Source organism: Macrobrachium nipponense, chromosome 23 (assembly GCF_015104395.2).
Source record: "Macrobrachium nipponense isolate FS-2020 chromosome 23, ASM1510439v2, whole genome shotgun sequence".
Taxonomy (NCBI): Eukaryota; Metazoa; Arthropoda; class Malacostraca; order Decapoda; family Palaemonidae; genus Macrobrachium; species Macrobrachium nipponense.
In genome coordinates, this window is record NC_061090.1 from 20,123,014 (window position 1) to 20,149,063 (window position 26,050).

Here is a 26,050-nt window from a genome sequence, read left to right on the forward strand (position 1 = left end):
CACTAGCCATTTCTTTTTAACCTCTCAGAATTTATTAAAAAATAATACACTGCAGCTTAACCTAACCTATCTAGGAAATTGAATTACAGAACTCTTCATCTTGTGGCAACTTCACCAACTAGCACTAAGCGCCTCAGTGGCGTGGTTGGTAACTTGTTGGCGTCCCACCTCGGTGGTCGCAGGTTCGATTCTCGGCCATTCCATTGAGGAGTGAGAGATGTGTATTTCTGGTGATAGAAGTTCACTCTCGACGTGGTTCGGAAGTCACGTAAAGCCGTTGGTCCCGTTGCTGAATAAGCCCGGGAATGACCCACAAGCCGCAGCTGGTGTAAGACGCTGGCATCCATGGTTACGACGCTAGCTTCCATGATTATTTTACCTACCAGCCATCAACATAATCCTTACCTTAAAGCTCTAATTGTGTCATTTACAATGCTTCAACTTCCAGGACTCTATAGGCTAACTGTTTATCTTAAAGCACTGCGCTTTTCGTAACCTCTTACCAAGTGACGTCGACTCCATGGCTGTCAAGCAGTGTTTATCATTGAGCGTTTTAACATTTAGCCTACTGCACCATTCATCATTTTACTTTTCAAAGTAATATTACTTACCCTTGGGTGTCCAATTAACAGAGTTATTCGTTCTCTCTAATAATTTATAATTAGCAGAAATGCCTTTCCATCACGTCACTTTTTAAAACCTCCCCTTGCCAACACCCGTTGCCATTGTTAGCTTACCAACATGCCGAGTTGCCGACAGCTCTAAGCATGCTTTTCTAAAATTTTAAGTCTTTCGGCGCTTACTACATTATTCTTGGCATCTACCTTTAAGCACCAGGAGTGCCTTTACCCACTCTTACCTTCGGAGACCTTCGTAGGACGCGTCCTGCGTGGAAATCAACAACACCAACACAACCAAGACACGGTAGTATTCGACGGAGCGCCATATCTACCTGGAATACGCCGGACTTGGTGGAAGAATTCTCTCGACATCGTACACGTCCACGAAACTTGTCTTACTTCACCTCGAAGTCTCTAGACGTCGTGTATATACATTCTCAGATAAAACAAAATAAAACAGAAGCTGCCTTACTTTACCGCCTCAGAGAGGAATAGAAAAACATTTCAGGGGGTCCCCGTTATGATATGCGATTTCCCCAGAGGAGACCGTAAGAGAGGGGCGCTGTGCTTACAAATACAGAAGGATATTATCCACTCGTCGAATCAGAATTTATGATATCCTTGGGTTATCCCGTCTAAGAGCTTTACTCCTGAAATATTCATAACGCCTCCTGGGACCTTTGAGGGTTATCGAGAGAGAGAGAGAGAGAGAGAGAGAGAGAGAGGGGAAACTTTCTTGTACCTCGCGTATCATCTTACCTGACTAAGTTATGCTTATGAGAATATTATTTTCATTGGACAATGACGAATGATGATGTTCATAATTTCGTTATATAACTTATTTAGGTATACACCGTTCCTACGAAGACGACCCACGCTTTTGTGACGCCAGGATGTGCCTAAAAATCAGTCATTCTTGTATGGTGGTAGAGAGAGATTAAATCTTTAAAAAGTTCTCGTAATTTTTTTTTTTTTCAGAAAGTACTTACCAATGAACAACCATACAGTTGAAGACGAAATGCCCTGATTAAATCTATACGTGTGAAAGAGGTCTTATATATTGACATACTTAGAATTTGCAGTAATACATACATACATACACACACACACACATATATATATATATTATATATATATATATATATATATATATATATATATATATATATGTGCTAGCAATTGTGGCAACCAGTTCAGGTGACAAATGTACAACGATGGTAATTATTTGTTACCATAAGCGTCAGTATACATACGATTGATTGAATGATTGGAAAGGGATCTTGCGTCACATTGTGGATGAATCTTAATGCTGAATTTACTTACTTTTGAATTTAAATGTTTTTATGTATATTGCAAGTCTAATTGCAACAGTAAACGCGCTAAAACAGGTACATATAGTTTCTCGGCTAGAAGGCTCACTGACTAGCGTGGAGTCTGAACGGGTACTCAAGTTTCACGAGACTGACACTCACGAAAGGGAAGAAGGAGGAGGAGGAGGAGGCAAAACGGCCTATCTACAAATGCGACATTTTCTATGAATATTGAACTGAATATAGTTTAGGCCAAAGCCCAAATGCTGGGACCTACGAGGTCAATCAGCGTTGAAACAGACATTGACAGTAAAAGGGTTACAAAGTTGTAACAGGAGGAAAACCTCGCAGGTGCACTATGAACATATATTGTTAGGAGAGGGTGGAAAGTAAAATGGAAGAGATAGAATAGGAATAGAGGACATTTTCTATGACTCTTTAGCAAGAAAAAAAAAAAAACCACAGCGTGCAAGGATATGAATTTAGTCATCGTTAAAGACCATTTCCTAAACTAACTCAGAGAGGTAACACCACCCAAATCAACTCAAGTTACACGAAGAGTGAGGTTGCAAGCTCCGTGTCTGCATTCACTTTCTATCATTACAGAAGAGGAACTGTTTTCTCTGCTGTTCAGCTTCTCGGGTTTCCAGCTGTCATAGCTGAGGTGGGGGGGGGGGGTGTTGTATAGGTGTATAATAACCGGTCCACAGTACATATTTTGAAACATTTATTGTATACAAGTATTTACAAAGTGAGGGCTAAAACAAACATGTCACACATTTGCAAGACAAATACACAGCTGCTTCAGTACGGCGTCGATGACCATAACTGCTGCGACGCCAGTTCACATTACCCGATAAATTAGTTACCAGCAGCATCAGTAATTAAGGATGACTATTTATTTTTCAAGAAGTGCTTTTGACTAAAAATGTAAAATATAAAAAAATTCTGATTCTTAGTCCCAAACATGATAAGGAAGAGAATAAAAGCGGGGAGGGATAACAGAAGAGGCTAGAGGATTCCAGAGCCTAAAAATACGATATTAACCAATTCATTTGAATTCAACTGGTTCAGCGTCGATGAAAACTCTTTGTCAACAATCATTACATAGGCGTCGCCGATTTGGTATAAATATATAAGCTAGAAGAAGCTCATAATCCAGCAAAAAAATGTCAAACAATAAAATAGAAAAACCATTGGAGTACCAAAAAAAGAAACAGACAAAACTATTGTCGTAACGTGATTTTCAAAGCATAAATCAAATGGCATTCCGGTCTGGGATACAGTACAACCTTTTTCCCGGCAGCAAGATTTTCTTGAGAGTAAACAATGCACTTGCCTTCCAGACGCACGACACATGCGCAAGCCTGACTACTGGTGGAGGGGGGCCGGAGGGAGGGAAGGGGTAGATGAGGTGGTGTTAGGTCAGTTTCACTACGGTACAAAACCACTTTTTTTTTTATTTCGCTTTTATTTTATTTGATTAAAGTTCCTTTTTTCATGAAAAATAAGGAGATGAGAGGTCTAAAATAAATAGATATTCACTTACATATATGTACAAACCGAACAAAACAAATAGCAACAGCTAAAAAGATGACTTAGACAACACATGGGGGTGGGGGGGGCGAGGATTACATATATACAACGAGTGGTAGGCTCAGATCAAACACTCTGAAAGCATACTGAAAAAATTATAATAATAAGTTTTTCAAACAAGAAAACCATTGTCAATGAACACCAAAATGCAAAAATAAAATATAAAAAAACACACACACAAAAGCAAGTTATACACTTCAAAATGAATAATGATAATGAACCATGACCGCTGACTAAACAGTATCAGATACTGAATAATAATAATAATAATAATAATAATAATAATAATAATAATAATAATAATAATGAACTGAATGAGAATCAAGACACCAGCAAATCAACTGCAAATTTACCACCAAAAGTGGCTAATAATAATAATAATAATAATAATAATAATAATAATAATAATAATAATAATAATAATAATAATAATAATAAATCTTTCAGCCTTCGGATCTAATACACCCTACAATTAGAGAACACTGACATTTTTCCCAAAAAGGGGTGAAAAAAAAAACGCATTCAACACAAAGATGATATAGTGGTTATACCCTGTAAATGCGGAGTCGGGGGTGCTCATTAAAAATCTGAAAATCTGCCCTGCCAGATTTCAATCATCACGGTTGCTGTCAGATTTTCCAAACTCCACAAGTAAACAATGCAAAGGATTTTGCGTCCGTACCTTCGATTCACCTCCAGGGAGATGTTCTTGCGTTATTTTCTGAGTTTCTCCCATTTTTCTCTTGTATTCGACGTTGTACTATTATCACTTTTACTTGTTTTTTTTATTTATTTAATTGTCCTTATTCACTATTTTGTATTCTGGGTTAATTTCCTTTGTTTTCAAGACTCGATTAAATATCACACATAAAGGCTTCGTAATTATATTTAAGATGGGGTCCGTTGCCCTGCAGGTTTATTTAATTCATTTATTTGTCTGCTAGTTTGTTTTCCTTCTGGTCTCGACGCTCTTTTCCGCACCACTCTAAAATGTCAACGCAGTTCAGTACAAACAACATTCTCTCGGCCTCCATGAAGTTATCAATCACTCATTTTCTCTTTTCCCGCCAAACACGCTTCACGTGTTCCCCGCCAAGTGCCGAAGAAACTGTCAAGAATGACACGCAATTTTGTCACGAAATAAATAAGAACAAAATATATTCATAACCAATTTTTTTTTTCTTTTGTAAAAATTTCAGTCCTTTCGGAACAACCTCAATCAGGTTGCTTGCATTCTCACGGCTCACTGGTTGACTTCCAGATGAATGATACTCATTAAATTTATTAAATCACTCAATTTATTCCAGTGGCTTTAAAAAACTGTTTGGCGAGGGATGCAAAATCCTCTTCGAAAAATTCACGAGGCCCTTGGCATTATTCCACTTCAGTGTCTCCTATCCCACTGTACTGACGATACTTCAAACACCTGAGCTGAAATCATTAACTCTCCTTCCCTTTTGGACCCTCCAGGAATTTGTCTTTAACACTCGACAGATAACAATTAGGCAGCGTTGCTCGTTTTGTTTCAATCTGACTTGATATCACAAGTTCCTGTAACTGAAGTCTTTTTTTTTTTTCATTAAATATCAGATTTCACTAAAGCGCTCTGTCGTTATTTCAACGTCCTAGCCAATGTCGAGGCAGAAGAGAAGAAGGAGAGCATTTTGAAGCCCTCCGAAAAGGATAGGTTTATTTTGTCGTTTCTGTCACTTTAGAGGGTCTTTCCAGGGAGAGCCTTTGTACACCCTACTGTCCTTCTTTCTTTCCTACTTTCTTTCTTACACTTCGTTCCTAATAAGGCCTCCAGACTTTGGTCTCGGGCGACCGTTCGCTGGATGGTTTGACTGGCTGGAAGGAGGAGTCCCTGGACGGGAACGTGGTCTTGGCCGTTCCCAGAGACCGGGGGATGGAAAATGCGCTAAGGCCGTCGATGGGAGCCAAGGGCGGTGGCCTGCTGCCCCCGCTGCTACTGCTGCTGCTGCCCCCACCGCTGCTGCTGTTCGTGATGCTGCTGGTGCTTGTAGTTGTGGAGGAGGAGGTGGAAGATGAGGAGGAGGAGGATGAGGAGGAGGCTATGGCCGAAGGAGATGACGACACCGGCGAGGAATGATGGAGAATGGACGAACAGGGACCTCCCGACTCACAGCCCCGACATCTGAGACACCTGGTGTCTGCTGTTGGAAATAAAGGAGAATGTGTTTAATTAATCAAAACAGCAACTGGGTCTTTTGCCTTGGAGAATATGCATCATAAGGACAAAAAAACTATATTTACAGATTTTTTACCCATGGAAACAAACTCAAACTGCTTAAAAATATATCTAAAGTATATATTGAAAATCTAAACAAATACTAGAATGGCTCAATATCATAAAGATGTAAAACTTAGTGAGAATATTTAAAAAAAACTGTTCAGAATTTATAACGATGTAAAACCTTTGCTAAGTATCTAAGGTGCTTTATACAAAAATAAATATCGTAGTAAACCTTTGCTTAATTTGAGCTTAGTAAATCAGTAGCAATTTTCGTAACAAAGAAATGCAAATAGTCAAAACTTCAAGATGTTTAGGAGAAAATAACAACAAACGAAACACCTAAACTAAAACTGTTGTAGCCTAATTTTAAATTAACACAACTGAAAATTCAAAGTTTCTGTCAATCGAATGGTAAGTTTCTAAATAAAGTGCCAAAGGGTGAAAATAAATCTTAAAATACTTATTTCAATACTTATGCCTCAACGTCATACAATAGCCGCCACTATAAACCGGACACATATGTACTCGGTTATTCGCCTTAAGCCGGCCACGTCAGAACCTGGCCACTCCACTTAATCAACTCACAAGAACTTGGCCACTCCCTTTAATCTAGCTGAGCCTACCAGGAATCCTCTGGCCTCCACTCCCTCTTTCCAACCAGCCACATCTGAACTCCTGCCACTCCCTCAAACCTATAAATCCACATCAGAACAATGACCACTTCTCCCTCAACCTCCTATACACACCATCAGAACCTGACCACTTCCCCTAACCGGCAAACACAAGAACCCGACCTGATGTGACCTGGGTCAACGATAAACATTATAAGAAATGACTTACCGCTTAATAACGATCTTGGAATTTCAGAGTTGGTGATACTGGCAAGGGCGTGCGACTGTGGGGGATTGTGGGTGGGCAGCGTGGGTAATGAGTGGGCGGAAAGCCCGCTAAGAGTAGCTCCGGGAAGGGGAGATCCACCCACGCCCATTCCGAGGCCGCCCACGAGACCGGAGGCACCGCGCCAGGCATCTAACCAGCCGTTGCCTCCGACTATGAATGAAAGGGAAAAGATTTGAAATTAGTAAATAAGATATTTAATCATAAATAAATAATAAAAGAGGGTTTTCTCATGTATGGGTTATGTTAAAACTCAAGTACAAATTTAACCCGTCGTTGCCTATAATACCATCAATAGGAAAAATCGGAAATTAACTAATACAATAAAGCAATAAATAAATACTAAAATAAATTATCAGTAACCTAAATAGGAGGTTTTGTCAGTTATGAATAAATAAAAAAAGTGCAAATCTGACCAACCGTTTCCTCCGACTATAATTAAAAGAAAACAAATCGGAAAATAATAAATAAATCAATTAATTATAAAATATTACAGTGAATTATTAGTAAAGTAAAAATGATGGTTTTTCATTTATGAATTATGAAAAAAAATGGTGCATGAATGATAATTATATTATCAGTGCTAAAAACTGGATTAATCTTCTGGTACAAATAAAAATATTCAGTCGGTTACAAATAAACACAATTGGGGTTATACTATTCAATAAAATGACAATATGTAATGCAATTGTTAGTGCAGCGATAAAGTACAAATAAATACATCTAAACTCTTAGAACTGAAACTTTTCCATAAACATATTTTCTTACAAATAAAAAAAGGGCGTTTTATCCAACAAATTCCAAATAAGTAAATTTATTATTAGCAGACATATGGAATCCTTCTCATCCAAAAAGTATATTTTTTCGAAATATCGGCAAATTATTGCTACATACAACCAGGGTCAAATTACTAAACAAAGCAATAAATTATTAACAGACTGAAAAGAGATAATGTTGATGACGATTAGCACATAATACTGAAGTCATCAGTAGTTAACAGAAATGCTTTATAAAATACCGAAAAACGTTGGAAAAACAACCCAACGAATAACTCCATAAAAGATACTTTAAGTTCATGATCATTTAAGCCCTGAAACGATTGACTTCAAAACTATATTATGGATATTAAAAGGATCGAGTAAGTCTGAATACAGTGTTTAAAGATTACGATGAGACCTGAAAATATCGATAAGGAAAACTAAGATGAGATGATTCGATCGACTTTGGATTGTATTATGAGTCCTGAAACGATCGATTTTCAGGATTAAGATATAATGAATCCTAAAACGGCCCATTTGAAGACTACATGTGTCGTAACACTCGAAATTTTAAGATTTTAAGAACGATCTAATTCTCAAGGACCCAGCCAAAGGACACCAATCTCGCCCTTCGTCAGGAACAACTGGGAGACTTCCCTCTTACCTCGAGCCAGCTCAAGGGCCTTTGTGTGAGCCAGGGGGTTAAACGCCGTGAGTCCTAAATTGTATCCTAGGGCCGAGAGGTGCGAGTCCAGCCACGGGTGGTATCCTAGGGGGAATCCCCAGCCGGGGTGACCTGGAAACGAAGGAATGGAAAATCAATAAGGAATTTATTTTATAATAAATTATTCAATTAATGAAATGATGAATAAATTTACGTGACTGGATGAATAAGTTATGAGTTGAGTGCATTTTTGTATCAGAAGAATGAGTAGATTATGGATGGATGAATGAATATATCAAAAATATCTTTCAATAAACGAATAAATAAAAAAACTAAATAAAGTTAATATCTTCTTGTGTCTGATATAAAAAATTACTTTACCCGATTTAAATTAATGAATAAACGAATGAATGGCATTAAAAATTGGTTGATAAATGAAAAATAAAGGAAACATTTATGAATGAATAATATTTGAATTTAATACATTGAAAAATTCAATGACGAGAAGAAAATAAAAGTGTGCTGATGTAAAACAATTAATCAATTTAATTTATCATATAACATTATATATTTTTTATGTAAAAATTGATTAGTAAGATACCAAAAATAAGTAATTTCTTGACCTCATTATTTTTATCAGGTAAGAAAAACTAAAAAAAAAGTAATGAAATTTGTAAAGAAGATAAGGTAAAATATAAGAGACATATAGGTTTAACCAATCAAAAATCCTAAATTTACTTGAATTCAAACAACAATTGAAGCTATTATCTGATAATTAACAAGGACTTAAAAATAAAGCAACAATGAAAAACAACTACATTTGAATTGAATACACAATGATGAAAATGAAAAACTAAGGAGACTATAGAAGTAATCCCATTAACGTGAATAATGAATGGAAAAAAAATAAAGGCAATAAATGAATAATTCTACAAAGCAAAGGAGTTGGGCGGCCCAACTCAATGAAAAGGCCCTTCCAGCGAATTGATGAAAATGTATAACAAATATTTGTTATTGCGACATTCCGAAGGGTCATTGTCATAACAATAACAGTGCTAATAATTCTAATAAGCTTTTCAGGAATAACGGACTCGGCCAAAAACGTCCATTCTAATAACCTTTCACAATAATGGACTTGGTACAAAAGCGTTTATCTAAGATCAATGGTTGTGTAAATATCGCGCGGAACGCTGCCCGCCTGCTCCGCGACAATAGGAGAGAGAGAGAGAGAGAGAGAGAGAGAGAGAGAGAGAGAGAGATGTGTATTTTGAGGGAGAGGCAGGAAGACATAGAATAGCGGATATATAGATAGCAAGAGAGGATTTGTGTGAAGACAGGTCCATGTACTGACAGAGAGAGAGAGAGAGAGAGAGAGAGAGAGAGAGAGAGAGAGAGAGAGAGAGTGGTTGAGACAGGAATGTGTATTTTGAGGGAGATACGGGAAGGCAGAATAACAAATATACAGACAGCAAGAAGGGATCTGTGTGAAGACAGGCCCATGAACTGACAGAGAGAGAGAGAGAGAGAGAGAGAGAGAGAGAGAGGAGAGAGAATATAATAATAGAATGAACGCTATACAGAAAGGACGCCTGTCATAACAAGAATATCCTTTGTCAAAGACAGATACACAGAAATAGAATTTGTGTCAGGCCAGGAATATGTACTCTTGTGAGTCAGGAGAGATAGATGAGTACGAGAGATGAGAGATGAAAGAATGATAGTAGAAGAGAGAGAGAGAGAAAACGTGTTTGTCTGATTTCTACTAGATGTCTACTTGAATAGGAAACTGGATATGTCTGAGGAACTAGGGAGGTAAGTGATCGTAACATCGAGAAGAGCTGACGAGGACCAACTCCAGGCTCGAGTTTATAAATGGGATCTCCCTACTGTTATACATACACAGTAAACGCCACTCGAGAGAGAGGAGATAGAAGAGCAGAGAGAGAGAGGAGAGAGAGAGCTGAGAGTGTCTGTTTCTACAGATACACTGAGAGAATGGATATGTCTTAGGACAGGAGTATGTCTACATCGAGAGAGCGAGAGGACTGCCCGAGTTATAAAGGATCGCCCTAATCAAAAGAGAGAGAGAGAGAGAGAGAGAGAGAGAGAGAGGAGAGAGAGAGAGAGAGGAGCACCCTCCAGAGAGAAAAAAAAGTACACTTACAAGGGGGGACACAAACATTAATCACCTGGTTGTAGCCCATTTACGTTCCTGCCAATTATCAATTATCACATGCCTCGAAAGATATTGATCAACAACCAGATGTGTAATGGGGTTGATGGAGGAGCTGGAAAGGTTAGGCTACGTGTGTGTGTTAGGGGGGGCGGGGGGGACGTTGAATGGACGATACATAGCAAACCGCAATTACGTATGTATATAAAGCACCGTTTGGCTAAAAACCGTAATATAAATATTTAACATTTAATTTATCATTTTCAAATTCTCACCTAGTTTGGATTGTTAACTGAAGTTAAAAGAAGTATTTCATCTGTTTTATTAATTTTCATTCGGTTTTCTTCCAAATCATTTTCCTTGTAAAATTTATAGCACATTATTTCATCACTTTTGCAAAGATTCTTATGAAATGAACAAGCGGTCATAATTTCTCTCAATTATTCTGAAAGTGTTGCAGCTGGATACTAACGGTAGAAAAAATCAAATAACATAAAAACAAACCGAAAGTGATTATTTCACTCATATAACAGCAGTGGTTTAACTAAAAGCAAATAAAATCAAAACAAAAGAAACTCTTGATGAATGACGCAACCAAGAACTAAAAACTTCACTACAGCAAATCAAATGTTATTCAGTGTAAGAAGACATCGTCGTTTCTCTAATCTCACTGAACAGAACCTCAATTGTAAGTTTGAACGTCACTTAAGTAATACGCACCACTGTAATGCAGGACTCACACCCACGCACACGCGCGCGATCATACGCACACACATGAACGCACCCATACCAGACGGGAGGATAAAGTGGGTGGGAGGACAGCTGTCATAGGATTTCGACTGCAACGGAAAATTTGCAAGGACTCTATCCCTCGAAATTGTACAGAGATCCTAACCTTCGAAATTTGCAAGGACTCTATCCCTCGAAATTGTACGGAGATCCTAACCTTCGAATTTGCAGGACTCTACTCATGGTCCTCGAAAATTGTACAGAGATCCTATCCTTCGAAATTTAATTTGCAAGGGACTCTATCCCTCGAAATTGTACAGAGATCCTAACCTTCGAAATTTGCAAGGACTCTATCCCTCGAAATTGTACGGAGATCCTACCCTTCGAAATTTGCAAGGACTCTATCCCTCGAAATTGTACGGAGATCCTACCCTTCGAAATTTGCAAGGACTCTATCCCTCGAAATTGTACAGAGATCCTATCCTTCGAAATTTGCAAGGACTCCATCCCTCGAAATTGTACGGAGATCCTATCCTTCGAAATTTGCAAGGATTATTTACAAAGATCCTAACCTTCGAAATTTGTAAGAGCATCGTCCTTCGTATTTATAGAGATCCTAACTTTCCAATTTTGCAAGGATAATATCCTTCGATCTTTATAAAGATCCTGTCCTTTGAAATTTGCAAAGACACTGTCCTTCAAAATATACAAGGGCATTATCCTTCAAAATTTTCAAGGACACTGTCCTTCGAAATTTGTAAGGGCATTATCCTTCGAACCTGTACCGAGATCCTATCCTTCAGAATTTGCAAGGACTCTATCCCTCGAACTTTACCGAGATCCTGTCCTTCGGAATTGGCAAGGACGTTGTAATTCGAAATTTACAAGGACCTTATCTTTTGTTCGACACTGAGACATTTTAATCAAATCCACAAAAAAAAAAAAAAAAAAAAAGTTAGGAGCAAACTTCCTCCCGGCCTTGATTGAATCCTAGAGGTAGGGAGATGGTCTCCAATATCCACTCACAACATAATATAGGATGTGACGCAATAGACCAAACCATTCCCAAGCATATTCTCTATCCTCTTACTCAATGGGCCTACCCAACTATCAAGGTCACTCTATCTATCCACAGCGGAGACACGTTAAGTCTGTGCAATATATAGTTAGGAAGAAACAATTAACTTTTTACCTTTGACCGAAGGTTTCAGATAGAAAAAAAAGAAAGGATCTTTCTCTGTTCAATTTGCAAGATCAATATTCCGGATGCAAATAAAAATGATATAATTTAGGAAGGACGGATTTCCCTTATCAACTATGGAAGAATGACTTTTCAAATTCACTTTGGAATAACGATTTTCCAGTTTCTCTTTGTAAGAATGACTCTCCCAATCCATGAAGAACTACTTCCCCAATCTACTTTGGAAGAATGACTTTCCTAATCCACTTTGAAAGAATTATTTTCCCTTTCCTTTGGTAGAATGATTTTTCCCCTCTACTTTTGAAAATCGAATTCTCCAATCCATTACGTAAGATCGATTATACCCAATCCACTTTGTAAAAAATAACTATCAGCGTCTGCTCTGGAAGGACAACTCCCCCAGGCCACCTGGGAAGAATCACTTTTCCAATCCACTTTGAAAGACCTACTTTCCTATTCCACTTTGAAAAGACTTCCCTCCCTATACCCTCTTAGGAGGAACGCACTTCCCAATTAAAAAAGGATGGGTTCTCCATCCTCGCACAGGAAGTAAGAGAGACTCTTCTTCATCAGGAAGAATTTGCCCTGATCAATAAGAAAAATGCCTTTCCCTACCCCTTTAGAAGAATGGCATTGAAATAAGTGAGGCTTGTCTGAACGCCCTTACCTATCCACTTCTATAAAGCGACATTTCCTATTCATTCACAAATAATGATGCCCTCTGTCTGTTTAAATGCAACTCCTGCTATCAGCATACAAAAACGACTGGTTTATTTATTTACAAATAGAATTCTTTCCTACTCTGTTGGCACTGAAGTACGTTCGGCCTGGTGGACGCCAAAATACGACTGGTTTATTTACTTACAAATGGAATTCTATACTCCTCTGTTGGCAATGAAGTAAGTTCGGTCTGGTGGACAAAAATACTGCCAGCTGGTCCACTAGGTTCCCCATATAGAGCATTTTCCGTATCCACTTACTAAAAAAGAACATCTTTTCCTATCCACTTGAAGAGATCGCCATCTTCTACCCTACTGGCGGCTCAACTCAACCGACTGACCGAGTAGACGGCAATGCCTTCGCAGCGCCGCCCCCTACCATCAAATTACCAACGTCACCAAACCAAGAGAGAGAGCTTCCACCCACCCTAAGGCACTCCTTCTCACTATCCACTCATTCTTTCCACCTACCAACTATCCACTCACGTGACTTGTTCCGTGGTTCGCGGGGACCATCCACAGTCACCTTGATCGCCTTGGTCACAGTCGTCATCTGGACGGGCGCTGTGCTGATGATGATGGACAAGTTGAAGCTCTTGCCTGCAAGACAGGAAGAAGAAGAAGGTTTTGTTTACATTCGAATCGCAGGAAAGACTTCTGGCAAAAATCGGAATATGATATCGTTTTGCTTACAAAATTGGTAAAAGTCAAAATAGCACGTATGTGTTCATATATACATTATACACATAATATATACATACATTCATATATATATATATATATATATATATATATATATATATATATATATATATATATATATATATAATATAGAGAGAGAGAGAGAGAGAGAGAGAGAGAGAGAGAGAGAGAGAGAGAGGAGAGAGATGAGAATATTAAGATTCTCTACAAAAGATGTAAACACTTTGTATACAGAGCTAGCATTCATTTAAAATTTGTATTCCCATAAAAATATAAACAAATATAAAAAATACTGTTGCAAAAAGTATTACATAAATAAATACCGCATTACAATATGAAATAAAAATAATACATATTAAAAAAGAGGAAGCAAAACTTATTCATAATACCAAAACTCATCAAGAACATTAAAAACAATACCCAATGCTACAAAGAAATAAAATTAATATCAAAATAATAGAAACAACACCACAAAGAACTTGAAAGAACCAAAAACAAAAACACACCAAGTGATTCGCAGCCACTAAGAGTTTGAAACAAAAAGAAAAGCAATTGAAACCAAATAAAAAAATGAAACAAAAATAAAAACAATTGCAACGCCGTTGCAACGATCTAAAAATACTAAAACAAAAAAACAAAAATCATACGAATAGAAAAAAACCCGGAAGATAAAACAAAATCGCTATAACGAGAAGAAACGATCGGTATCCAAGGCCCTTTGCCTTTGAGTCTGTTGCAACAACAACAAGAAAAACAACAGCAGCAACAGCAACAACAGCAACAACAGCATTCCTAAATGCGACTGATCAAGATCTCCAAATTCCGGCCGAAACGGAATAACGCGTTAAAGTCGTCTGGTGGGGAATGAAAAAATGAGGCAAATAATGTCCCGTCTAAAAAAAAAATTTAACCCATAAAACATATGAACCGATTCATCTCTGTACATTACATGTCTTTATTTGCAATTTATAGAGAATACGCATCATTCCTGACGACTAATTACTGGGATATTCCAGTTCTGGTCAATAGGGGGAATAACATACAGTTGATTGGAAAAAAATCTGATGGACGAATTCCCAATAAAATCCAAAGCCACAAAAGATATTTATGGCGGGAGGGACCTATTACCTCTCGACGAGCTAATGTCTTTATTTTGCAAAATATAGAGAATACATATGCGCCTATTTTTTTTTGAAGTGGTTGGGGGGGGGCGAGGAGGGGAGAAAGGGGGTTGATTGGAAGAGGGAAGGGGGAGGGGTATGGGTAGGGGGGAGGGAGGGGGGGTAGAGGAATCGCACAGATAAAGAGATCAATGAATTGCTGCGCCCCGTCTGGCCCCAAAAATGCCATCACTTTGAACCTCAATGGACGGCCGAAAAAGCCACCAATTGATGCCTAGCGGCGGACGTGATTGGGATTCAACCGTGCAAAAACGCGTTTCATTGCTGCAGCCTCCATCCACGGTCAACCAATCTACCCAATCATCGGCCAATCGTCATTATATGGCTCCCCGGATAGGTCCACCCGCTTATTGGTCAGGGGGTCGCCGTATATGCTACGGCTTGATGGGGAAAGCCAAGAGCCATGTCAAGCTGGGTAGGACGGGCAAGAGGGGGGAGGGGGATGCTTGCTAGGGTAGGAAGGGTGAAGGGGGATGGGGAGGGTGATGCTTGCGTAGGGTAGAAGGGGAGGCGAGAGGGGAATGTTAGATGGGGTAGGAAGGGAGGGGTGGAATGTTAGCTAAGGTAGGACGGGAGAGGAAATGTTAGCTGGAGATGCTAGTAGGGAGGTTTGCTCTGGAAGTCCGGATTTTAGCTGTGGAGACCAACAAGGAGGCTATGGAGGAAAGAGGAAAGGTCGAGGAAGAGACTCTAGAGGGAGAACTTTGATAGGGAAACTATGAGACGCTGTCAGACCCACGAGGAACGAGTGTGACAAAGTTTGGAAAAACGTCTGCTGGGGGGGATACTACGATGCACAAGAAAGGCTCCAGTCGAAGTCGGGAAGAATCAACATTTCCTGGGGATATAATGTAGAAATCAGTGAAAAACTCTACAGGGAGTCTCTGAGAGATATCTGCTGTCGAAAGCAGAGAGCAAGTTAGCTGTCAAAATCAAGACGAAAGTTTACTGGGGATATCTACAAGAAACTTCGTTGCCGAAGATGGAACCAGCCTGCCTACAAGGTCAGCTCTTGTCAACAGGAGAGACCAGGATAAATGCTACCTGGGGAGGAAATCCTATTTTCTGGGGGTAAATGAGACGAATTTCGACTGAAGAAGTCAAAAGAGCGGCCAAGAGGAGAGAACGATGAAATGTTTGACCCGGGGAGGCCATAAAAAAACTTTTCACTTTATCAGCGCGGAATGGGAGCAATAATAGCTGGAGAGGACAAGAGGAAATTTGGACAGACCATGAGGATATCTTAGCTTTTACGGTATAGTAGGAAGGGGATGTATGTACTGTAAACAATGAAATAAAAATCTAAAAAAATATACTGCAAAATAAAAATAAAGACGTATTCACCCATCAAGACTGCAAAGAGATGGACTTGAGTACTGTAAGAAGCAGCAACAATAAAAGGAGCAACAGTAATAACACACACATACATACACACATATATACATATGCACCAATATAGTTAGCAAGGAAATAAAGCCCACAATGGACTAACCGTAAATTAAAAAAAATAGTCAAAAGTTTGAAAAAAAAAATTGGAGCTTTCAATAACCTTCTCAGCTCCCACCTTCAAATAAAAATACCTTATCCTAAAAAAATAATAAAAATAAAAATAAAAACAACAACGAGGACCCTTGTGAAAAGAACATAAGATAAAAGATAGAAAATTGCTTCTGTAATTGCAGGTTCCTTAGAAGGCCTCGGAAGAACACTTGATGTAATAACATAAAGCAGATATAATACAGGCAGAAATTAATAATAATAATAATAATAATAATAATAATAATAATAATAATAATAAAAATCCACAATTAAATAGTAAACTATAGTACTATGTAAATTATTTTACAGAATAATATAGTTAACTATACAATTGAGGATTTCTATTACACATTGATTTTGACGATTGTGAATTTCTCAGCAATAATAATAATAATAATGTTAAGAAATCAATTCCGTAACAAATTGTTTAATAATAATATAATAATAAAAATGTTCTATGTAAAAATATAAACAAAGACTTTTTTTCGAACCTGAACGGTGTTCTTATCGTTGAGTTAAAATAACTCACATGATGAGGGAACACCGTTCAGGTGTCGAAAGTCTTTGTTTTTATATTTTTATGAAATATATTCTTATATATAAATTGTGATATTTTTTAAACAAAATAATAATAATAATAATAATAATAATAATAATATAAATAATATTAATAATAATAATAATAAATAATAATAACACGAACTTGTCGGCGGAACTCAGATATGGGATGGGGTCTTGGTTAGCGGATGGGGGTTATGGTCACTGGTAGGGATAGGGAATGTATAGGGGTGGGGGGTGGGGGGGGGAAGAAAGGTGTTAACCAATAGTAGTTCACGTGGCGTGGGAGTAGTTGTGGTCAATAATTAACAGTGTGTGGTCAACGAAGGGGGCCAATTAACGCGGCCGGGCCTTGTCGCTCAACGCCTCCTGATGGGACAGGTGAGAAGACATGACAGAGACGAGACAGATGACAGAGGGGGGCGGGGTAGGGGGATGGAATGGGATTACTGGAGGGAGGGTTAGAACGAGGGAAGATATTGGGTGAGACGTGGGAAGAGAAACCGAGGGAATGAGGAGGGTAAGTGAACAGGAAGGGGAGGCGAATGAGGAAGATATTGGGTGAGGAAAGGTGGAAAGAGAGAATAGGTGAGGGGATAGGGAGGAGGAGGGGGAGGGGAGGGAGAAGAGGGAGGAAATGACGCTGAGGAACTGAGGCTGAAAACACAGGGAGACAGGTATTGGGTAAAGGAAAACCAGACGAAGTATGGGGATGAACAATAAACGGAGAGAGAGAGAGAGAGAGAGAGAGAGAGAGAGAGAGAGAGAGAGAGAGAGAGCTGAAATTTAGGAAGATATTGATTGTGGTAAGCCCTGATCACACTGGGGGATGAAAAACGGAAACCGATAAATGGGAAATAATAATAATAATAATAATAATAATAATAATAATAATAATAATAATAATAATAATACGCTGGAAACAGACCTTCTTTCTAACATGTTTTATTGAATATAATGACAGAATTTATTTTGTACAGAATTGAGAGAATTCTGTACAAAATAAATTCTGTAAGCGCTGCCATTATATTCAATAAAATAATAGTAATAATAATAATGGTCACCAGAGTAGGCGCAATCAAATAGCAACAACAGTTGTAGTAACAACAGTAGAGTAACAGTAGTAGGAGTAGTATTGGTTGTAACTATAAAAATAACTCGCACACGCGGCCTCTTGAAAACGAACAAACAATTCAGACAAACAATATGGAAGCAAAATAGGATAGACTAAAAGGGTAATTGAGGAAGAGACTGCGGGTCCAGGAAGAGGGGAAAAGGGGAAGATATGAGAGAGAGAGAGAGAGAGAGAGAGAGAGAGAGAGAGAGAGAGAGAAGGGGAGAAAGAGGGAACACAAGTTATTGATCCTAAGGGACACTTATACCTTCGACAGGTGAGGCCAAATTAAAGCACCTGTGGTACCCGCGTCATCAATTGGATCTGCATCCCCGTCACCATTCGGACTGCTTGTCAGTGAGTGACCCTCTGCCCCCCCCCCCACCCCCTCCCCCCCCCCCCACCCCAAACCCCCTTCACACCAGTCTTGTTATTATCAAACAAATGACTGTTCTATGAGGCGCAATTATAGCGTTGAAATGACACTGCAAGTTAATAACGCGTTATTTAAAGGTTCTAAATCACTTATTTATTTATTAATTTATTTTTTATATTTCGGCTAATTAGTGAGATTTGAATCATAATTTCTTGAAGAAAAGAATGTTACATATCTCTTCACTCGACAAAATTTCATTATCAGACCAGGGTGCGTTCACTACAGATGTGGTATGACAAGATAAACGTTAATTGTTCTCTCCGTTGATAATAATGATAATAATAACAATAATAATAAAATCGAATGTGGTCTAAACTAGCTCCAAATTCAGGTCCGTTTGTCATTGTTTCTTAATACATTACTATAATTGTAATGCAAATGAGCTCTAAAGACCTAGAATTAAAAGCTCAACTAATCGAAAACTGACCTCATTAGGAAAAACAGACAAAAATAAAAATGTGCACGTTTAAAAATCTACGTACTTCAATGGGAGACGTTCGGTCATCTACCGATCTTTTGTTTTGCTGATGTAATCTTAGCGAGCCAAATTTCATAACTACTATCTAGCTTTCCGAACGAATTATATCTATTTCAACCATCACGTTTATAGAACTATGCGAATCTTTAAGTGAATAGTGACGGTTTTTTAATTCATACTTTAACTCAGCAGTTAAATCGTTTAATCATATGTCAAAATAAGAACAATTCGGCACCTAGAAATCAGAGTGAACGCAAGAAAAACTCTAGGGACTCGAGAAAGTGATAGAAAACGCGTTGCTATTTAAGCAAAGACTTAAATAAAGTGATTACAGGCTTCATCCATTTATCCTTCATGTCCGGGTTACGCAAAGGATTTAAGGTTCCTGGTCCGACGGCCTTATAATTTACCATACACACACACACACACACACACACGCATACATACATACATACATACATACATACATACATACATACTATATATATATATATATATATATATATAAATATATATATATATATATATATTAATATAATAATAGCGAATACCACAAGAAAATGATAGGCAAAAATCCAAGAGCTTTCGTCTTTACTAAGACACTGGCTTAGTAAAGACGAAAGTGCTTGGATTTCTGCCTATCATTTTCCTGTGGTATTCGCTTATTTAAATGAAGTCACGTGCATCTACTGTGTTTTTTTAAGCACACACACACACAGATATAATATATATATATATATTATATATATATATATAAATATATATATATAATATATTATATATATCATTATATAATAGATATATATATAATTATACATACTACACGGCGTCCATAAAGTCCCAGTACCATTCTCAGCAATAAATACTCGCAATGGTACTGGGACTTTATGGACACCTGTTATATACTCTGTATGCAGGTTAGAATCCTGCCTGTTACTGGACATCAGAATTACTTCATATTTCCCGCATTTGGATCTAAGCCTTTGTAGGGAAAAGCGAATCCAGAGAGTGTGAAGAACTCGAGAAAAGGGCATTGTGGCTATTACAATTAAGTACGGACCGATAATCACGAAACACATCTGAACTAAGCTATTGCTTATTTTATTAAAAAAACAAAAGGTCTTCACTCCGTTCAATCACCTATACATCGCTAACGTCTCAAAAGTGAACGTTAATCGAGAAAACGACTCGGGTGTTATAAATATATATGGATTAATATAACATAAAAGTCACAGATCCATTAGTATAAAATGAGCGCGCACCCAGGGTCTCTCTCTCTCTCTCTCTCTCTCTCTCCGTAGAATATCTAATGAAGACGAACAGACTTCTGGGATAAACAAACCATAATTGAATAAAAGAGATTGACCGGAAGTTATTAAGGGTTGATAAACGAAGGGAGAGAGAGAGAGAGAGAGAGAGAGAGAGAGAGAGAGAGAGAGAGAGAGAGAGAGAGAATACCTTATCAAGAACTTCCCGCTTTAAAGGTAAACTTTTTGACGGAGGTATTGACGCTCAAATCTGAGGTGTTTAGTCAGTTCTTCTCTCTCTCTCCCCACCAGAGCTGCGGCCCACAACAGTCGACTAACAGCTGGGCTACATATTCAACTGCTTAGGCCAACAGAGGCCTATTAGCATACTAGATTCCTGATGCACATAATAATAATAATAATAATAATAATAATAATAATAATAATAATAATAATAATAATAATAATAATAATAAAACTGGAAACGAGGAATTCGATAAATGATGTATGGATACAATTAGTCATTTTCCTTTCCATATTGGAAAGAATATCGTAGATTATAATAAGGAATAAGGTAACTTAAACACTAGAAAACGAAAGGAATAAATAACAAAAACCATAACAAATTAATAAAAGAAAGAAAGTGTTACGGGAAAACGCTGAATATAAATATGACAAATAAATACAAGTGAGCGAACTTAAGAACAGCAATCGACACTTAAAATGAAAATAAAAATAACTAACTAAATGAAAGAAAATTTAATAAACTGTGAGAAAAGAGAGAATCAATACCAAGAATGCTGACGGGGAAAAAAGAAACAACCGATAAAAAGAAAGCCACAAAAAAATACAAAAACAAACAAAAAGAAGACAGCGACCGGAAAAATCAAGAAAAATGAGAAGAGGGAGGAAAAAAAAAAGAAAAACACCCAATAAAGACGTCCTGATATAGGTCTGCCTAACCAAATGGATCTAGATTACCTGACTGCGGTCAAATTGTTTTTAATTATTCAAAGGGACGGGGGACAGGCGACAATCGGGCTTGTGTCCCCTTCGCATAGATTCCGTTTTCGACCGTCATGCGACCGAGTCCGATGGCCGGAATTACTTTAGTGGTGGCGAGAATCGTTTCACAGGTCTTTGCCTCGCCTTTTTTTTTTATTAGGCCTATGTTCTCTCTCTCTCTCTCTCTCTCTCTCTCTCTCTCTCTCTCTCTCTCTCTCAGCCCGAGGCCTGTTTACTGCTTAACAGGGGGATGAAAAGGCTATTGCCCTTCTCTTTATTGTATAATAATAGATGCAGGATAGAGACAGATATGCATTAATGGCGGAAGCATATGGAAATCTGCTGAGGTCAGCGCCTCGATATGTCTATAATAAGCCTATTTTTTCACTGTCCGAGGGTTCGAGGCCTCTTTACTGTTTAATAGGAGGATAAAAGGCGTAATGTGCTTCTCTTTATCGTAGAATATAGAAAGAATCACAGAGAAAGACAAGCACTGACGGAAGCATGTGTTTTGTTTGTGTGGTGTTTTTACGTTGCATGGAACCGGTGGTTATTCAACAACGGACCAACGGCTTTACGTGATTTCCGAACCACGTCGAGAGTGAACTTCTATCATCAGAAATACACATCTCTCACTCCTCAATGGAATGGCCAAAATCGAACCCGCGACCACCGAGGTAAGAAGCAAACACCAAACCAACCACGCCACTGAGGCGCTTACGGAAGCATATGGAAATCTGCTAAGGTCAGCGCCTCGATATTTCTAGGCCTATGTTCTACTTCAGTCCGAGGGCTGTTACTGTATAACAGGAGGATGAAAAGCCTATTGTGATTCTCTTCATTGTATAATAAACGTACAAACGTGCATAGATAAAGATTAGAGAAGCGATGGCGGAAGCATAAAAAAATATGCAAATGTCAGCGCCTCGATATTGCTAGACCTAGTTCTCTCAAAGGCCGCGACCTACTCGCTGTTGCCAACAAGAAAGAATAAATAGTCTCTTAATACGGGGTTTCGGTTATTTGGTAGGGCTAGCGGTCCACATCGGGTCCCTAATACCTTCAATACTACACCACACTTGTTGGGGCCGCCTTCTGACGAGGGCATAATGCAGATAAATGCGTACCGACCTTCCCGCCATTTTCACGCGAAAAGAATCAAACACAGCCGATGGTGTCAATGACCATCGGTGATGTAACGCCAGTTACTCGTTCTCACAAATCAGTCAAGGAAAGTCGAACCGAAAAAAGGGGAAACAGGTAAATCCTCAGACTTATCTAATCCTCGCCAATATCACGAATGAACAATGTGTGAAGTGTTGCTTGCGACGCTGTTAAAATTTTACTTTACCACCTTACTAATCTGTAGTGCTAATTCTATTGTATCAGCGTTGATCATTTATATACGGCTTTAAGGTGAAATAAACCTCAGTTTATCAACAATAAAATCATCACTGACGCGACACGGACTAACGCAGTAGACCCTAATTTGAGTAACGAGAAGGATTAACGAGCGCCCGAAGAAAGCATTGTGCCTTTCCACGCGGCAGCGAACGCACCGGAGAATAAGTGCAAACGCCTGTGCGTTCGTCTCCTCCTCCTCCTCCTACTCCTCCTCCTCCTCCTAGGCAAGCATCTGTAAACAAACGAGGACGGCGCGCAAACACACTAGTACTATCTTCTCCTCCTCCTTGGTCCTCCTTCCTCCTCCTCCCCGGGGCGACAAACCCTTTGGCAGGGGCGCACCTGCAAACAAGAATAACCGCATTTGAAATCAACGGTAAAATCATTTCAGAAAGAGGACAACGCACGGGAAAATCCCCCTCTTAAATAGAGGTAATTACGTGCCATATTTCCATACCACTTAAAAGCCTATAACTGACGAATCATGATAACTGCAATAAAGCTCTTTTTTCCCCGTCGGCCCCGCCGCGGCAATATGGCCCCAAGGGAACGGGGCCCGAAGGCCCATTCTTCTTTCCCGCGGCCGAATTGTGCCCTGGCAAATGCATTTGTGACGCCCGACGGGAAAAAAATTAATTATTAGCTACTTTAATAACCCGACTCTGCCATTTTTAATTGTTATGTCTCGTGTAATAGCGTAGAGGTGTGGTTTATGCCGTTATTCCAAGCCTTTGGTAGCCTTCGCTTCGAACACCGCCCACCCCCCTCCCTGCCCACCAACCTAGAGCAAAACTTGCCCGCCAACCCACCCCCCCTATCTGCAAAGTGGTTCACCTCGCCCCACTTACATACCTACCTACCTACCCACCTCTGCCCAGGGGTATCTCTCTTCTCTCTCTCTCTCTCTCTCTCCGTACATCATACACACAAGAGACATATTTATCTGTAGATATTTATGTGTGTAATCAAAAACTATTTTATTCCTTTGAAGCGCTTCGCCGTCCACGCTATCAATTGCTTGTCCCTACCCCCCTCCCTTATTCGCGCCCCCTCCCTATTCCCCTGTCGAGGGGCAGACGGAATGGTTGGGGGGAGGGGGGTTGGGAGAAGAGAGGGACAAATATTAAAAACATTACTTGTCATTTCATTTGTAATATGACTCATTATACGGCAACTGCACCCAATCGAGTTAAGTTATAATTCCGTCGATATTTTTTTTTTCTCTCTCTCTCTCTCTCTTACTTTTTTCCCAACTCCTGGACTGTTCAGCTCCTCTTGGAAGTGATTGATCGAATGTAAATCGCTAATAAATGCTAATAAATGCCAAAATATCCAGCGTGCCTCGCTCATTATGATTAATATCCATTAAAAGGAGGGAGGGAGGGAGGTTAGGGACTAATGCAGATTTTGTTTGCCTGAAAAAATATCTTTATGGTCATAATTATGGGCGATTTCCGCCGATTAATAAATAAATAAAATAATAATCCATTGAAGAAGCAGCTTCACCAGTGATTACAGCTTTATGGCTTCATCGTTCCAGGTCTCGTTGGATACAACATTCTTTGCTTCGTCTCCCACACCATAATGTTGTTAATAATTGTTTGAGCGTTTCATTCGGAAAGGTGTCTCATGATTATGGATGCTTATATATATAGGGATATATATATATATATATATATATATATATATATATATATATATATATATATATATATATAATATATATATATATCATATATATATACATACACACACACATATATATTTATATATATATATATATATATATATATATATAGATTAATGTATATATATTATATATACACCACACACACACAATCGCATTTATATATACATATACCTACGCGCGAATATCTGATATGACATACCCAAACGCTAGAATGCATTATAAAAATGCTTTTCATATTTGCAATGAAATGGTGAAATTAAACTCCAAAACAGAATTGCATCAACTTTAACCCTTCATACAATAAGTACCCTATACCAGCGTACTGTTTGAGGTGTAATAATGTGCGGTTAAAGAGAAAAAAAAATAACCCTCTCTCGTCGCTGTGGATAAGCAATCATCTCGACAATTCTCTCTCTCTCTCTCTCTCTCTCTCTCTCTCTCTCTCTCTCTCTCTCTATATATATATATATATAATATATTCTCTCTCTCTCTCTCTCTCTCTCTCTCTCTCTCTCTCTCTCTCTCTCTCTCTCTCTCTCGCGGTTTTTTTGTAATGAATGGACGACCGCATTGGAGAGTGATTCGAGGGAAACCTCATTTTTTATCAGAGCGACTTCGGGACGCAAAGTAATTGCCTCTGTTGATGAAACACTTGTCTCTTTTTCACTCACGTAATTTGCGCTGCCCTCGACAACAAGCTTCGTGGGTTTGCGTGGCTTATTTCGCGTGGAATCGGCCGATTTGCGTGGCTTGTTTTGCGTGGAACAGGCATATTTGCGTGTCTTGTTTCGCCTGGAATCGGCCGATTTGCGTGGCTTGTTTCGTGTGGAATCGGCCGATTTGCGTGGCTTTTTTTGCGTGGAATCGGCGGATTTGCGTTGCTTGTTTCCCGTGGAATCGGCGGATTTGCGTGGCTTATTTTGCGTGGAATCGGCGAATTTGCGTGGCTTGTTTCGCGTGGAATCGGCGGATTTGCGTGGCTTATTTTGCGTGGAATCGGCCGATTTGCGTTGGCTTGTTTCGCGTGGAATCGGCAGATTTGCGTGGCTTGTTTTGCGTGGAATCGGCGGATTTGCGTAGCTTATTTTGCGTGGAATCTTCCGATTTGCGTGGCTTATTTTGCGTGGAATGAAAGTATACGCGTCGCCCTTCACCACAAGCTTCGCGGGTTTGCATGTCCTATTTCGCGTGGATTCAGCGGATTTGCATGGCCTATTTTGCGTTGAATATAAGCGGATACGCGTGGTTCATTTTGCGTGGAATTAACGAGTATGCGTGGCTTAATATTCGTGGAATCAGTGGATTGGCGTGCTTTTTTTTTTCTGGAATGACTGACTTTGCACGGGTTATTCTGCGTGGAATTATGGATTTGCGTGGGTTACTCTGCGTGGAATTAGTGACTTTGCGTGGGATATTCTGCGTGGAATTACTGGACTTCCATGACTTATTTCGCGTGGAATTAATGGATTTGCGTGGCCTTTTTGCGTGTCTTATTTTGCGTGGAATGAGTGGATTGACTAGCAAATTTTGCGTGGAATTATTATAAATATGGAGTTTCATACTATGGAAGTGGTGTATAATCTGTCCCAAAATAATAAGCGGACACATAAGCTTTTTTTTTTTTTTTTTTTTTTTTTTTTAATATGGAGTGAAAATAATTTTCCAGAAAATGCTCAATAATTCGTTCCTTCTTTTGCGTCGATAGAGTTTAATAATTATGGAAGCAATAACTCTGCAAAATATCAGTGGATAAATGGAGTTAAAATAATCGTAGA

General features: G+C 38.8%; 1 protein-coding gene and 1 long non-coding RNA gene across 4 annotated transcripts in view; both read right to left on the bottom strand.

The window, feature by feature from the left end:
* LOC135196331 (uncharacterized) overlaps positions 1–947 on the bottom strand; it is a 237,010-nt gene extending 236,063 nt beyond the window's left edge. The window contains exon 1 of the long non-coding RNA XR_010310383.1: positions 860–947. This is a non-coding gene — a long non-coding RNA (uncharacterized LOC135196331). The remainder of the gene's footprint in view (positions 1–859) is intronic.
* A 1,695-nt stretch (positions 948–2,642) lies between these two features.
* The window catches only part of LOC135199269 (segmentation protein Runt-like), a 58,323-nt gene continuing 34,915 nt past the window's right edge, over positions 2,643–26,050 (bottom strand). The window contains exons 2-5 of one of the 3 annotated variants that reach the window (XM_064227164.1): positions 13,408–13,521; positions 8,100–8,231; positions 6,621–6,830; positions 2,643–5,700 (exon numbers count right to left, since the gene is read on the bottom strand). In XM_064227164.1, the coding sequence (XP_064083234.1) occupies positions 5,318–5,700; positions 6,621–6,830; positions 8,100–8,231; positions 13,408–13,521 (839 nt within the window). In that variant the 3' untranslated portion in view covers positions 2,643–5,317. Of the gene's footprint in view, positions 5,701–6,620; positions 6,831–8,099; positions 8,232–13,392; positions 13,522–26,050 lie in introns of all 3 variants that reach the window. The other 2 variants (XM_064227163.1, XM_064227162.1) reach the window with 2 other exon arrangements.